At 55.2% G+C, this 15,180-nt stretch overlaps 2 protein-coding genes across 2 annotated transcripts; both read right to left on the reverse strand.

Annotated features, from left to right (window-relative positions):
- Nucleotides 1-356: 356 nt before the first annotated feature.
- Nucleotides 357-3,702, reverse strand: fdx2 (ferredoxin 2). The gene is made up of 5 exons (XM_007907161.2): nt 3,471-3,702; nt 2,423-2,474; nt 1,653-1,759; nt 1,235-1,322; nt 357-927 (listed from the first exon to the last, which is right to left on the reverse strand). The coding sequence occupies exons 1-5, from the start codon at nt 3,700-3,702 to the stop codon at nt 771-773; spliced, it is 636 nt and encodes a 211-aa protein (XP_007905352.2). The 3' UTR covers nt 357-770.
- A 2,464-nt stretch (nt 3,703-6,166) lies between these two features.
- Nucleotides 6,167-15,057, reverse strand: raver1 (ribonucleoprotein, PTB-binding 1). Its single transcript, XM_042344728.1, has 14 exons — nt 14,753-15,057; nt 14,157-14,223; nt 12,600-13,069; nt 11,688-11,879; nt 10,997-11,159; nt 10,247-10,371; nt 9,816-9,924; nt 9,341-9,567; nt 9,014-9,098; nt 8,120-8,373; nt 7,541-7,630; nt 7,300-7,410; nt 7,010-7,063; nt 6,167-6,546 (listed from the first exon to the last, which is right to left on the reverse strand). Exons 1-14 carry the CDS (start codon nt 15,029-15,031, stop codon nt 6,400-6,402), a joined length of 2,373 nt encoding a protein of 790 aa, XP_042200662.1. The 5' UTR covers nt 15,032-15,057; the 3' UTR covers nt 6,167-6,399.
- Nucleotides 15,058-15,180: the final 123 nt, after the last annotated feature.

Consider the following 15,180-nt stretch of genomic DNA (forward strand, 5'->3'; position numbering starts at 1 on the left):
CCCCCCGCCCCGGAACACCCCCCACCCCACACACGTATTTTAAGGTGAAGTTGTCCCCACAACAAAGCAATGCCCACAATGTACACATATATATATATATATTCACCCAACGACATACCCCGGGCGGGTAACGCCGTCCACTTGCCGATTCAGTACAATAAGCCTCGCGTTAGTTTGACCGTCAGAGGCTCAGCTCGACCGCCTTTTCTGTCGGCAAAGCTGTGACACACCGTCCGTCCGTGCGTCCATGACTGGATGATCGCTTTCACCTGGAGGGCTGCCTTTGGCCGGGAAACCGCGAGAGGAGAGGTCGTGCGATGCGATGTCTCCCACCCAACCCCCCCCCCCCCCCCCGGTACACTGCACTGGAGTGTCGGCCTGCACCGTGAGAGCTTAGCGACTCTGGCAAGAGACCGAGCCCTAGTCTGACGCGATGAGGGAATTGCAGACATCAGGCTGTGTCCTGCTCCGCCCCACCCAGCCGGCTCCGTGTCCAGGCCCATCGGCGTACACATCAAAGCAAAGCCACAAACACGAGGACCCATCACCCGCAACTCAACGCCGTTGTCTTGAGCCACATACAACACGTTATCGCCCACCTTCTCCAGCTCTCAGGCCATCTTGCCCCCAAATCACGGGATGAAACGGGCCGCGGCCTAAATCAACACAGCGATGGGAATAAAATGCGTCTGCGATGCTGCCCCTGAAGTAATGCGCTGCGAGGCTGTAGGGAGTGTAGGCTGGTGTGTGCGCTCAGTGTGTGTGTGCGCTCAGTGAGGTTTGGGCACATGTCCATCCACGTAAAAGTTCCTTGTGGCTTTAGGCAGCCGTAGCTCCATGCCCTCCAGCTCTCGCGTGAGGATGATCTGACAGCCCAGCCGAGAGGTCATCTGCAGTAACGGCGCCATATCCAGCATATCATCCTCCCTGTGGGGGAGAAGGGTCAGCTTAGTGACAGGTCCCCATACACACACTCACACAAATACACACACTGACAAATACATATAAACACACCCACACACACTCACTGACACACACACACAGACACCCACCGACATCCACAGACACTCATTGACACACCACAGACACTCACTGACACACACACTGACACCCAATCGCACTGATCGAGAATATAAAATGCACATGAGCCGGTCGCTCCTCTCGGATACTATTTCTCTCCAGAGGACAGGCTGCCGTATCGTTGGAACAGCGCCGCTCACAAGCAGAGACGTACCTTTCATCCGGCGTAGGGAGCTTATCGTAACAGTCTTCATTCACATACACGTGGCAAGTGGAGCAGGCCAGCGAGGCCTCACAGGCTCCTGCACACACAGGGGGAGAGAGAGAGAGAGAGAGGCTGTTACACTGGAGAGAGAGAGAAGGGCCGTTACACAGTGTTTGCTCCTCACTGGTCGGCGCTGGCTGGACAAGCCAATCTTCGGACAATCTATCTCTGGGATTTCCACGTGTAGGTGGGAGGCTTGGAATTCTCAGCTTGGCTTGGAGACTCTTAAGCAACGGTGATGGGTTTCCGCATTTGTCAGACACCCGGCCGGGCAAAACATGCACTGAACAATTTGCATTTATATAGCGCCCTCCAGAGCACTTAAAGGGCCCACACTGAAACCACAGTCCACCTGAGACTCTCGCACCTTCCAACTCGATGCCGTTGTCTTGAGCCAGATACAGCACGTTATCGCCCACCTTCCCCCTGACCGGGATCCTCCGGTCCGAGCGGTCGATGAAGGTGATGTTCACTCTGCAATACAGCACCTAGTCAGTACACTTTATACAGTACATTCTGTGAAGCGCTTTGAGACGTCCTAAGGATGCTATATCAAATACAGGATTATTATTATTATTATCATCAAATTTAATTACATTTTAAATCAAAATTAGAATTTGGGGAAATATGGAACTCTCTCTCTCCCCCAAAAAGCTGTGGATTATGGCTGGATCAAATTTTCAAGACTGAGGTGGATAGATGTTTCTTAGGTCAGGGCATTGGACTTGAGGTACAGATCAGTCATGATCTAATAGAATGACGGAACAGGCTCGAAGGGCTGAATGGCCTCCTCCTGTTCCTGTATTCAGTTAGTTGTGGCCCCAGGGATTCACACTCTGGGGCTGGTCCTACACAACAATTCTTCAGTAAATTGATTTTTTTTATATATAAATGTCTCAGTGAGTGAGTCATAGCAGATTTACAGATTACATTAATGTTGTGCCATTCACATGAGCAACATTTTGGGGTAGTGTCAAGGGTCTAGGTGTGTTGGTCCTTGTCGGTGTTTATACTTCACACCTTCCATTTCCCCTCACCTACACCCCACTATTCCCTTCTCCATCATGTGCGCTCTTTCCTCTCTGGAAGCACCTGCTCTCAGTCTCAGGCTCTTAATGAAGTGACCTCTGTACGTACACATCATCCTCACTCTCCGGATCCCGCTTTCCGTCCTCACTCTGACCGGATCCTGAAAAATGACAGAAGGTGATTACTGGAAAAATTTTAAAAAGTCGGTCTGCGTCTCCCCCCAGCCCCAGCCGAAACAACAACAACAACAGTATAGTGCCCTCCACGCAGGGTTGAGTCTCAGAGCGCTTAAACACACTTTATGAGCACGCGCAGCGCCGATGGGAAACTGAATGGAACTTAATGGAAAAGCGGCAGCACTTGCACCGTATCCCTCCGCTCCCCTCTAGCGCAGCGGTGAGAGCGCTCGCCTCGTAAGGAAGGAGGACTCGGGTTCAATTCCTGAGCGGGTTGGTTCGGGGCGAAACCTTAAAGCAGTTTTCCCTCACTCCATACACACGCGCAGATACGCAGACGCACTCAGACACTCGCGCGCGCACACACACACCTCTGTTTACCAGCAATCAGTGGTAACCCATTGTTACCCGATGGGCGGATCGCTTTTCCGGGGGTAATAATCCCCTCAATGAATAAATAATAATCATAATCATAATATGGTCAATCAACCCACGGCTGTTTGTGGGGACGTCGCCGGGCGCAATTGGCTGCCCCGTTTCGCCCACAAAATACACAGTCCCTACACTTTATAACAACAACAACAATCCCGGCACTTGATACAGCGCTTATCACGTCTTCTCGACGTCTCAAAGCGCTTCACAGAATCGACTGTAAAGTGAAGTGACCGTATATTTGTGGGCGAAACGCGGCGGCCGATTGCGCACAGCGGCGTCTGTCCCACAAACAGCCGCGGGTTGAAGTGACCAAATTACTATGGTTTTGTTTTGGAGGAGTATTGTTGGGTGTGGAGTCAGGTCAGGCCCTGACCCGCCGGGAATCCAACCAACCCCGGGGGCCCCGAGAGCTCGAACCTCTGGGCTCCAGGACTCCTCTTTACAGTGTATCCCGTGAAGCGCTTTCAGACGTCTCGAAGACGTGATGAGGCGTTGGATCAAAAGCCATTATTATTATTATTATTATTTCTGTCCTTCAGACTCACCGCCGCCGCCGCTGTGGAGGAAGCGCGAGGCCTTGTGCCGCGGTGACGGCCGCTCCGAGGCCGGACTCGGCCCCCCCGCCGCTGTGGGGAGGGAGAGGCCGACGCTCCGGCCCCAGAGGCCCGGCCCCGGCCCCGCCGCTCGGCTCCAAGCGCGCACACAGCAGCCGAGGCTCCGCACCCCGCTGGCCGCCGCCATGACAGCGACACGTGACTCCCTGACCCGTGACCCCATCGCGCACACCCGCCCCACGTGACACAGCCGCCCCGCCCCACACACCACGTGACGCGGCCGCTCCGCCCACACCCGACAAAAAGCCACGCCCCCACCTGCTCGAAGCCACGCCCCTCCACCTGCTCGAAGCCACGCCCCTCCACCTGCTCGAAGCCACGCCCCCTCCACCACACACCCACTACCCCCACCGCTGCCTTTGACCCGGAGCCCCGTCACGTCGGCTCAAAGCGCTAGTGTAGTGACTGTGTGTGTGTGTGTATGTGTTTCATGGCCGAAGCGCGGCAGCCCATTGCGCCCGACGCCGCCCCCACGAACAGCCGTGGGTTGAAGTGACCAAATTTACTATTAATATCATTTTTCTGGGGGTGGGGGGGGGGCCGTCGGCCAATCGACTAACAAGCGGCTTCCTACTGACGTGCCGCCGGTAAACAGAGGCTCGTGTGTGTGCGCTGTCAGGAAACTCGCCCGAGGTTTCCTCCGCTACGCCCCCTCCGTCTGATCCGCTTCTATCTCTCTGTCGCTCTCTCTCACTGTTTCCCGATGGCCGATCACTGCCCCGTCTCAGGTCCCCCCCCTCACTGCTCTTTGATCACACACACAGATTTATTACCAACATTAGTTTCCCTCTTCTTCGACAGCCACTCTATCGCTAGACTTTTTTTTAAAAAAAGTTAACTGATGTACTCGCTAATGTGCTGCAGACTGAACCCAGACCTTTGCGACGCAGACAGTGGGAGGAATGAAACGCCTGCGCGCTGCCCTTGTTCCCCATATAGTGTCAGTAGGTCTGTGATGTTCACCTGAACAGAACGCAGGTGGAAACTCGCTTCAAGTCCTTGTGTGTGTGAGGAGCGCGTCGGGGGGGGGGGGGGGGGGGGGTGGGGAAGAGGAAGAGAGAGAGAGGAGGGTAAAATGGCTTTGAACCCACAACCTTCTGCCCCATTAGCGAGAGCGCGAGCGGCTGAGCCGGGACTTGCTGCTTGAGGCCAGACGTGACCGATCGAATCCAGTGCAAAAATAAGAGAACGTAGACATTGAGAACAAAACCTGCCTCTCTCCCTCCCCCACCGTCTCCCAGCCCAGCGCCCCCCCCCCACCCCGAGGATAACACACATCGCAGCACAAACGCAGCCGCCTCTGCAACAAACCGCAAAACATTTTTATTTACAATTTTTTTTCAAAACCTCTAACGCCACTCGCTACAAACGTGGAGACAGGACATGACAGGAGGCCGAACACGCCAGGCTCCACAGATTGAACACGCGTCACGAGGGAGCTCAGTCAGTTGCTGACATATCGGGGTTGACGGATTAAACACACTACTCAGGACGGGGGTGGGGAACGGGGGCGGGCGGCTGGGGGAAGAGGGCCTCAGGCCGAGACTGACATGAATTCAGAAAACGCAAACAACCTCAGACTGTCAAAATAGGTTTGAACAGGACAAAGTTCGGAATTGCCAGGGAGGGAGGAGTGAGGGGGGGGGGGAGCGGCGAAGAAGGAGACAAAACACAGACTCGCCGTAACGTAAGAGAAAGTCCTCCCTCTCTCCCTCCCAAATTACGATTTTGTAAAAAAAAAAATTGATAAGGAAGCAACCAGAAAAAAAGATTTTTCTTTGTGAAATGGGGGCATGGGGTGGGGGGGGGGGGGGAGGGGAGCAGAGTGGTTTTCCCCCCTCCCTCCCCACTGATCCTCAGGGGATGTCGGCGAAAAGAAAAAATCATTCTAAGATTGAAAAAAAGGAAGTGATCAGGTTTCACAGAAATGAACAGCGGTGAACGTGAGGGGGTGGGGTACGGACTGAGCCCCAAACAGCCAGGCGGGTGGTAGACCCTACACAGAGAGAGAGAGAGAGGGAGGGAGGGGGAAGGAGTAGGAAACTGTCTTGGAAACACAAAGAGCAGCGCAGATCTGGCACTGCCCAGATGTGACACAAGATAGCGCGCGGCTACACACACACAGACCGATTCTCACTCTATCTAAGTGCTCTGGCGTCTAATACACTGCGTTTGTTACACTGCAGCAAGCAAGACAGGGTCCCTGAGTACCTCACTTGGTTTTCAGACAATTCCCATGACCCTGGGCTGTGCGGAGTGGATGGGGGCGAGAAAGAGAGAGAGAGAGAGAGAGAGAGTGGAAAAACAAGAGGGAAAGAAAGGAACAATTTTTTGTCGTCAAATAATTTCAACCACTCACGTTAAGGTTATGGTGGTATCTGGTGCGTCTCTCAACACTGAACTGTTTGTTGTGCCTCGTTCTCTCTCTGACCCGGTTGCCTGGGGTTGTGAGGCGGGGAGATGAGGAGGTTTACACTCGTCCTTCACAGGTCTGTCTCCTCCTCTTCTTCCCCCCACCCACCACCCAGTAAATGTCCACCATGTACAAGCACAACCCCCCGCAGAGTAAAAGGAGAGTAGAGAGAGTAAAAGGAGGGAGGAGAGAGAGGGAGAGAGAGAGTAAAGAGAGGGATGGGGGAAAGGGAGGGAGGGAGAGCGAGAGAGAGAGAGAGAGATCACACCTCAGTTTAGGACATTCAGTCCACGTTTCACCCCCCAATTCACAGATACAAGTCACCCACATCCCCAACATTAAAATTAATTGAAAAGGTTTTTCTCCAACACAGGATTAAAAATTGTCTGTACAAGATTTACACTCTAAAGCAAAGAAAAGTAACCAGGTTCTGCGGTCTCCCTCCAGCTAAAATATACGCTTCCTCTTCAGGTAGGAGTCGGCGTAGTGACCTCCCAGACCCTGAGAGTGCTGCCCGATGTAGCCCTCCTCAGGGCTGGGTTCGGGAGAGGGGATCAGGTGGGAGGCTCCGCGCTTGTGGCCGATCAGAGGCGTCTGGAAGGGAAGGAAATAGATCAACAACAACACACGACATTTACACGGCGGCTTTCATGTCGGGGGGATGTCCCAAGGCGCTGGACGGTCGGGGATTTGGACCCGAGCTGGTGGTTGGGATCAGGAGAGGGTGGAGAGCAAGTGTAGGAGGGTGACCGAAGGTGCGGTCGAAGAGGAGGGTCTTCAGATGGGTCTTTAAGGAGGCGAGGGAGGGAAGGCAGAGGAACTGAGGGATGGAGAGGGTGGAGAGGCTGAAGGCCCGACTGCCAAAGGTGGGGGTGGGGGGGGCAAAGCGAGGGACACAAAGCAAGCAGAGCCCGCTGAGCAGAGGGAGCAGACAGGCTGCGCAGAATCAACCCCCACCCCCCAACTCGCTCAGCTTGCCCCACCCCACCCACCCCGCCCCCAAACCACCCAAACAAGGATGAAGCCAAGACTATGCGATTAATTTCTATTCAGTTACCTTCAGCATACAGCCAGCGGGAGCTGCCCCCAGGAGTCCTGCCCCGGAGTTTGCCTGTAACAGAGAGAGGGGAAAGGAGTGAGTGAGAGCACTGTACTCTGTGTGTGTGTGTGTGACACTGTGTGGTTTGGGTGGTGTGTGCTCGGTGACTGAGCGAGTGCAACAATAAGCTCAATTACTGTACAGGAGAGAACGGGGCAAAGACATCAGCCAGATTGCCAGTGCAGCTTCTCCTCAGTGACAGTTTTACACCGAAACACAACCTGACCAGCGAGGGAGCGAGGCCTTACCTTGGAGGACTGGCCCTGTCGAAGTCCTGCCCTTGAGCTACCAGTAAAATAGGACGTGGGGGAGCCAGTGTACACGGCCGGGCTTGCTTCTTCATAGCCGGAAGCCACAGCCTTAAAGAGGGATGACAGCAGCAGTCAGTACAGAGTGTGCGGTGACCAGTATTATCCCCGTCAATACCACCCTCCCTCCCTCCGTTGCTCAGTCGTCTGAATTTTCCCGATTAAAAATCCCAACCCTCACCTCACTCCTCTCAGTCCCAGCCCTGCTATAGGCACTGTAAGCTGCCGCACTTTGGTCATGGGCAGACTGGTACAGTGGCTCTCCAGCCTCCTGCAAACACAAAGTAAATCCGTTTCTACACCAGACACGGACACAGAGAGACAGAGAAACACACACAGACAAAGACACACACACACACACATTAAGACACACAAGACAGATAGATAGATGCACACACGGGCAAATACACACACACACACAGATGGTGTGGGGTGGGGAGGGAGAGAGAGACACACACACATAGAGAGAGAGACAGAGAGAGACGCACACACATATACATTAAGACACACAAGACAGATAGATAGATGCACACACGGACTGATACCCACGCACACACACAGATGGTGGTGGGGGAGGAGGGGAGAGAGACGCACACACACGTAGACAGATGCACACACAGGCACTTTTCTTCCGTGAAACATTAACAGGCCCGAGCGGTGTAATAGGGACGAGAGAAAGGACAGGCGCAGCCTAACGCTCGCAGAACCCGAAGACTGGATCCCAGGCAACGTCAGCGCGAGACAAACCCTCGGCACCTACCTCATCGTACTGCTGATACTGCTCATACTGCTCATACTGACTATATTGGTCGTATTGCTCGTACTGATCATATTGATCGTATTGGTCGTACTGCTCGTACTGGTATTCCTGATCGTATTCCTCGTAGCCCTGGCCGTAGCCGTACTGCTCGTAATCATAGGCGTAGGCCTGGTCCTGGTATTCCTGCCCCGCCCCGGGGTAATCTCCCAGCAGTCCTGGCGACTGGTTATAGCCCTGAGAACTGCTGCCTCCGGCTGGGGGGGAGAAAGGACATCGTCAGCCCTGAAGTACATCACTCCCCTCACCGCCATACCCACCCCACCCTCCCGCTGGCAGGGGTCACACTAACCACCACCAGCCACCCCTCCCGCCCCCCACTGCCCACCCATCCTGAGCTTCCGCTCTTGGTCTTAGGCTCCAGACCTTCATCGATGGTGAAATCAAAGAGTTGTGTGTGTGTGTGTGAGAGAGAGAGGGGGCAGAATAATAATCCTGGCATTTGATACAGCGCCTTATCACGTCTTTGAGACGTCTCAAAGTGCTTCACAGGATACACTGTAAAGTGTAGTGACTGTGTGCACTGTGGGTGAAACATGGCAGCCAGTCAATTGCAATTACAGTGCACTGTGTGTGTGTGGGGAGGTGGTGGTGGGGGGGGGGGGGGGGAAGAAAGAGAGAGGAAAAAAATGCGTCGACAAAAAACGAGGCCTGATTCTACACAGGAGTCCCTGAGGTGGACTTGCGGGTGGTGTCAGGCTGGGTAACATGGTCTCCCAGCAGCAGCAGCAGCTAGCAACAGTAACAACAACAACAACGTAAGTTTACCCAGCGGCCTTCACGCAGGGTCAGTGCCCCAGAGCACTTGACCACTGTGGGAGGTGGGGGGGACCTTACCTGGCAGCGGGAGCACACTGTGCAGGTTCAGGTACGGGTTCTGAGGCATCCTCAGGTCCTTGGGTGGTTCCCCCAACAGAGACATCTACAACACGGGAGCGAAAGAGAAGGGAGTCAGCGACTGACGAGAGCATTAAACTCTCCCGTGGCCATGGGGCACAACAGCCATAATAATAATAGTAATCCTGGCATTTGATACAGCGCCTTATCGCGTCTTCGAGATGTCTCAAAGCGCTTCACAGGATACACGGTAAAGTGCAGTGACTGTATGTTTTGTGGGTCGTACCCCCCCCACTCCGCTGCCCTACACTGACGGTGCTCTCTTACCCCTGAGGTCGCGGTGGCACTCTCCCCCGAGGCCTGGCTCCGGTTCCTCATCCTCTTCAGGTCGTTGAGCACTGAGCCCAGGATGGAGGTGGGGATGCCCTGGAGGGCAGCGGCGGTGACGGGGGGAGGGGTGACCTGCCGGGAATGTGCTCCCCTCGACCCCGAAGCTGGTTCCAGCATGTCCCCCACGTACTGCGACTGTCTGAGGGGCATCTCAGCACCCAGCCCTGAGACAGACAAGGGAGAGACAGACAGACACCAGCATTAATACCACACGGTCCTTACCACCACCCCACCCACTCTGCCCCCCAACTCCCATCCGCACCCCCACCCCACAGACAAGCAAACTCTTCTCTCTTCGCCCCCCCTCTCTCTCTCCCCACCTCTTTCTCTTCGCCCCCTATACAGAAGCATTTTGTTGTTGTTCAGTGCCCCCCCACCCCCCCCGGTTGTGGTTAGTGTGCGCCATATATACCTGCTGGCGATTCTCCCAGGAGTCCTTTCCCTGGCAGTGGGGGGGTCGTGAGCCCCAGGGAGCTGTGCTGCAGGGCAGCCAGAGGAGACTCACCCAGCAGCCCAGGCTTCTGAAAGAGACAGCACAGGCCACACTTTAACAGGCACTTCGCGACATCGACAACCTGATACGACACTGTTTTTTCCCCACATAAAGGACAGTGGTACTCTGGGAAACTTGCCTAATGTTTTGCCCTGACTGGCCTGGCCGGGAATCGAACCCGGGTCCTGTGGCTTGCGAGGCGAGGGCTCTAACCTCTATACCACAGGAAACGTGATGCTGGCGAAGGAGCAGCCGCTGAGGAGAGAACAGAGAAGCTTCGGGGAGGAATGACTACCCAGTGACCGGGATTCCCGGAGCCCAGTGCGAGCAGCGCTCACTCACTCACTCACCTGCTGGGCCTGAGCTTGAGCCTGGGCCTGAGCCTGGTTCTGTCCCTGGAGCACGAGCCTGAGCAGAGCCGCGCTCAGAGCCGGATTCCCCAGCAGAGGCATCGCCGGGCCGGCTCCCAGCATCCCTGGCAAAACAAGGCACTCGGTCACCAACCACCGCCGGGAGGCTCAGCCACGGCAGACAAAGGGTTAACTCCGCTAGACCCACGCTTCACTCTGAGACCGAGGAGCTGAGCTCACAGCGCACGACAGAATATACTGTAAATAATAATACTAAGCCTCGCATTTGACACAGCGCAACATCACGTCTTCGAGACGTCTCAAAGCGCTTCACAGGATAAAGCGTAAAGCTTTAAAGCGTAAAGGTAAAGCGTAGCGACTGTGTAGTTTGCAGATGAAACATGGCAGCCAACCTGCGCACAGCGACGTCCCCGCAAACAGTCATGGATTGAAGTGACCAGATTTATCATTATTATTTTTTTTTGAAGAGATTATTACCCCCGGAAAGCCATCCGCCATTCGACTAACAACCGGGTTCCTACTGACTGCTGGTAAACAGAGGCGTGTGTGTGTGTGTGCGCGCGAGGAGTAAGGAAACTTGCCCAGCGTTTCGCCCCGACCCGGGAATCGAACCCAGATCCTCTCGCTTGCGAGGCGAGCGCTCTAACCGCTGAGCTACAGGGCTCCAAATACTCAGTTAAAAAAAACACCAACTCGGGCAAGGAAGAGGAGAGACCAGGTGTAACTCACGGGAGGATGGGGAGCCTCCTCGGGTGTCGCCCCCCTGGTGCCTGCTGCCGGCCCCGGGGAGCAGGGGGTTGAGGAGGAGCCGGAGAGTGGCCGGGTTACTCAGGCCGTTGAGGATCTGCACGGGGTTGGGCTCTGGCAGGAGGCCTTTGCCGCGGTTCATGGCCTGAGTCACAGAGACAAGCGATACAACAGTCAGTCAGGGTCAGGAGTCACTGCAGTAACAACAACAACTTGCATTTCTATAGCGCCCTTCACACAGGGTAGAGTCCCAGAACTTATCAACCACCACCCCACCCCCCGATCAACACAATTAAATAATTATAATCTCCCGTCTGATTTAGCGCTTTATCATATCTCTGAGACTGTCGTGGATTGAGTGACCAATTTATTATTATTATGGGATAGGTACTTAAAGAGGAAAGGCTTGTAGTTCTGGTGGGTAAGAGTAAGAGCGGGGGAGCGGGAGTGACTGGATGGCTCTTTCAATGAATGATGATCCGAATGGCCTCTGTGCTGTAAGATTCTCCGACCCTATAACATCAACTCCCAGAGCCCAGCAGAGAGCAGAGCATCTCACTGCCTCCAATGCTGTGGCCTGCGGTGTGTTGGGTGTGTAGAGGGACTGGTGTGTACACACTGTATTGGCTGTGTTGGGTGTGCAGAGGGGCTGATGCGCTCACGCTGTACTTACCGTGGCTTGTGCTGCTATCAGGGCAGGCAACATGCTGCGACCAGGTGGTCCGGGGGCACAGAACAGGACGCGGATGTGGTTGCCGTCGAGGTGCAGACCGTCCACACTGCGCTGCACCTCCTCCGCCTGCTCTGCCGTCTCGTACTCCAGGACCGCAAAGCCTCGGAACTGCCCGTCAGGGCCCTGAGCCAGCTGCACCAGGAGGGGAGGTGGGGGAGAGAGAGAGAGAGAGAGAGAGAGAGAGCGCAAGGAGGGGAGAGAGAACAGAGATGAGCACAGGCCGGCCTCTCACTACCCAACCCAGCGACACAGACAAACTCCTCACCGATCACTTTGATCATGAGTTGCTTTAATCTCTCAGCCCACGTTTAGTTATTCCGGGAAGCTCTGAGACGCTGGGTGGTTGCAGCCGAACAAAATGGCGGAATGAACCCAGTCTGGGTACAGCTCCTAACGTCTGTGTTAGAGCAACACTTCTGCTCATCCATCTCCCCCTCCTCACCACCTCCCACCCTGTGCCTATGCTGTCACTTGCACTGAGCGACGGGCACGATTACCATGTTACTCTGACCTCACGTCCGATTCAACTCCCTTGCCTTTAACAAGAGGGCACCAGGCACTGACTGGGAGCCGGCCACACCTAGCCTCGGAACAGAAGGAGGCCATTCAGCCCCTCGAGCCTGTTCCACCATTCGATTAGATCTTGGACGATCTGTACCTCAACTCCAATTAATATTACAGCGATTACGAAGAACCATTTAATATTGAAATAAGTACAATTACTAGTTCCAGGAGGAACCCCCCCGCCTGTTGATGGATAGCTTTCCTCCGCTAACTAATCCTTGATGGGCTGAGAGCCCACCCTCTTGCCTTTCCCCACTTTCCCTGGGACACAGAACGTTCCTCCCGTACCTGACAGAAAACGGGCTTTTGAACCTGGCTGAAGGCCAGCGTGAGCTGCTCCAGGTCTTTGTAATCATGCGGAAGCTTGTCCACACACAGGCACTTGGAGTGAAGCAGGTCCATGGTCAGTTGGTTGACATCTGTCCAGTGCACGTACAGGGCCCTGGTCCCCAGCTGTTTCCCCAGCAGCTCAGACTTGGCCCTGGCGGCAAAATCCTTCTTCATGTACTCCACAAAGCCGTAGCCCTTGGAGTGACCGGACGTCTCGCTATACACCAGGAAACAGCGCTCTAGGTTCCCGAAGGGACGGACCAGCTCCTCAAACTGCTGCTGGCTGTAGGAGAGGGGCAGGTTGGCAATGCACAGCAGGGCATCTGTGGGCTGCAGCTGGACTGAAATCTCCCGCTCCCGCAGCTCCGACTGGTGAAACTTCTCGATGGCGCTGTTGGCCTGGTCTCCGTTCAACAAGGTGACAAATGCTGGGGAGAAAGCAAAAAGGTGAATGAAGGAGTGTGAGCGATCAGCAATTCAGATGAGGCGTAAACTCCTGCCTCACTATCTGTCCGTCTACTGCTTGGACGTACAGTAAACCTCACCACATCCTGGATCCATTCACATTTTCCAGACTGAGGTGGACAGATGTTTGTTAGGTCAGGGTATCCAGGGATGTGGGGCAAGAACGGGAAATTGGAGTTGAGATACAGATCAGCCATGATCTTATAGAATAGAATGGCGGAACAGGCTCGAGGGGCTGAATGGCAGTCTCCTGCTCCTATAAGTCGTATCAGTTGGGATCATACATTTACTACGACTTATCCAAATACGAGTTATGTGAAACTTGCATAAATTGTACGGGAAATTCAATAGGACTCGGGCAGATGAACGATTTAGGTGATTATCGGATTTATACAGATCAGACTTGTGCATTCCCAGCTGCTAGACAGATCCAAAATAGGAGGGGGGGTGGGGGGGAGGGAAATCATTAGTTACGCCAGTGAGGAATCAGCTGAGATAATGTTTCTCCACAGGGCAGTGAGAATGTAAACACACTGCCACAGAGCTCAGGAGACAATTAAGATATTTGGGGAGGCAAGATTAAAAATAATAATAATCCTTGCGTTTGATGGAGCGCCTTATCACGCCGTTGAGACGTCTCAAAGCGCTTCACAGAATACATTGCAAAGTGAATTGACTGTACGGGACTGTATATTTTGTGGGCGAAACAGCAATTGTGCACAGCGGCGTCCCACATACAGTCACGGATTGAGTGACCAAATTATTAATTTTTTTTAGTGAAGGGATTATTACCTCTGGAAACTAACAAACGGGTTCCTACTTACTGCGAGGTAACCAGAGGCGTGTGTGTGAGGTAGGGAAACTGGTCCAGCATTTGGTCCTGCACGGGAATCGAATCCGGGTCCTCTCGCTTGCGAGGCGAGGGCTCTGACCACTATGTTACAGGACTCCGATAAACCAGGTTTGTAACTAGACAGGTGATGAACTTTAGACCCAAACCCAAAGCAGCTGAGCCTTTCCCGGCTCAGTGTTGCCGCTGCGCACACTCACCAGTTCCTTTGTACTTGTCCACAAAGCAGTACTTTAGGTCGAATTCACCCAGAAGCTCGTGGACATCCTGCAACAGGGAAAGAGAGAGTTAACAGAGATCGCCCCCCCCCCCCTCCCCGGGGTTAGAGAGCTCCGCGTTGGGACTTTCTGGGGGAAGCTCCGTGTTGGGCCTCTGTAGCGAGTGAGCTCCGCGCTGGGCCTCTGCAGCGAGTGATCTCCGCGCTGGGCCTCAGTAGCGAGTGAGCTCCGCGCTGGGCCTCTGTAGCGAGTGAGCTCCGCGCTGGGCCTCTGTAGCGAGTGAGCTCCGCGCTGGGCCTCTGTAGCGAGTGAGCTCCGCGCTGGGCCTCTGTAGCGAGTGAGCTCCGCGCTGGGCCTCTGTAGCGAGTGAGCTCCGCGCTGGGCCTCTGTAGCGAGTGAGCTCCGCGCTGGGCCTCTGTAGAGAGTGAGCTCCGCGCTGGGCCTCTGTAGAGAGTGAGCTCCGCGCTGGGCCTCTGTAGAGAGTGAGCTCCGCGCTGGGCCTCTGTACGGAGTGAGCTCCGCGCTGGGCCTCTGCAGGGAGTGTGTGAGCTCGAGCTCCGCGCTGGGCCCCCGGTGACCTGGTTGCTGACGTCCGGCGGCAGGTTCCTCAGCAGCAGTTTGCGCCGGTTCTTGAACTCCCGACGCGTCCGCTCCAGCCGCTGCTCGCGCTCCTCGGCCTCCAGCTCGAGCAGCACCTCCTCGGGGGCCCGGCCAGGGTCCCTCTCCAGCTCCGGGTCACTCCCCGGCTCCTCGTCGCTCTGGGCCTCGGGCACCTCCTCGGGTTCGCCATTGCCGCCATTGTCGTCGCTTTGTCGCCTCTCTGGCGCCGGCGGCTCTCCGGACACGGTGGCCGCCATCTTGCACTCTCTCACCGACGCCCCCGACACTCATTGGCTGCCGGGAGGGGACGGGGCCACGTGACGTCGGACCGCCCAGTAAGCCGCGCTCCGATTGGTCGCCGGTCACAGAGGCCCAGCGCGGAGCTCTCCCCCTCCCCCCCCCCCCA

The sequence above is a fragment of the Callorhinchus milii genome, unplaced genomic scaffold, assembly GCF_018977255.1.
Source record: "Callorhinchus milii isolate IMCB2004 unplaced genomic scaffold, IMCB_Cmil_1.0 Scaffold29, whole genome shotgun sequence".
In the NCBI taxonomy this organism is placed as follows: Eukaryota; Metazoa; Chordata; class Chondrichthyes; order Chimaeriformes; family Callorhinchidae; genus Callorhinchus; species Callorhinchus milii.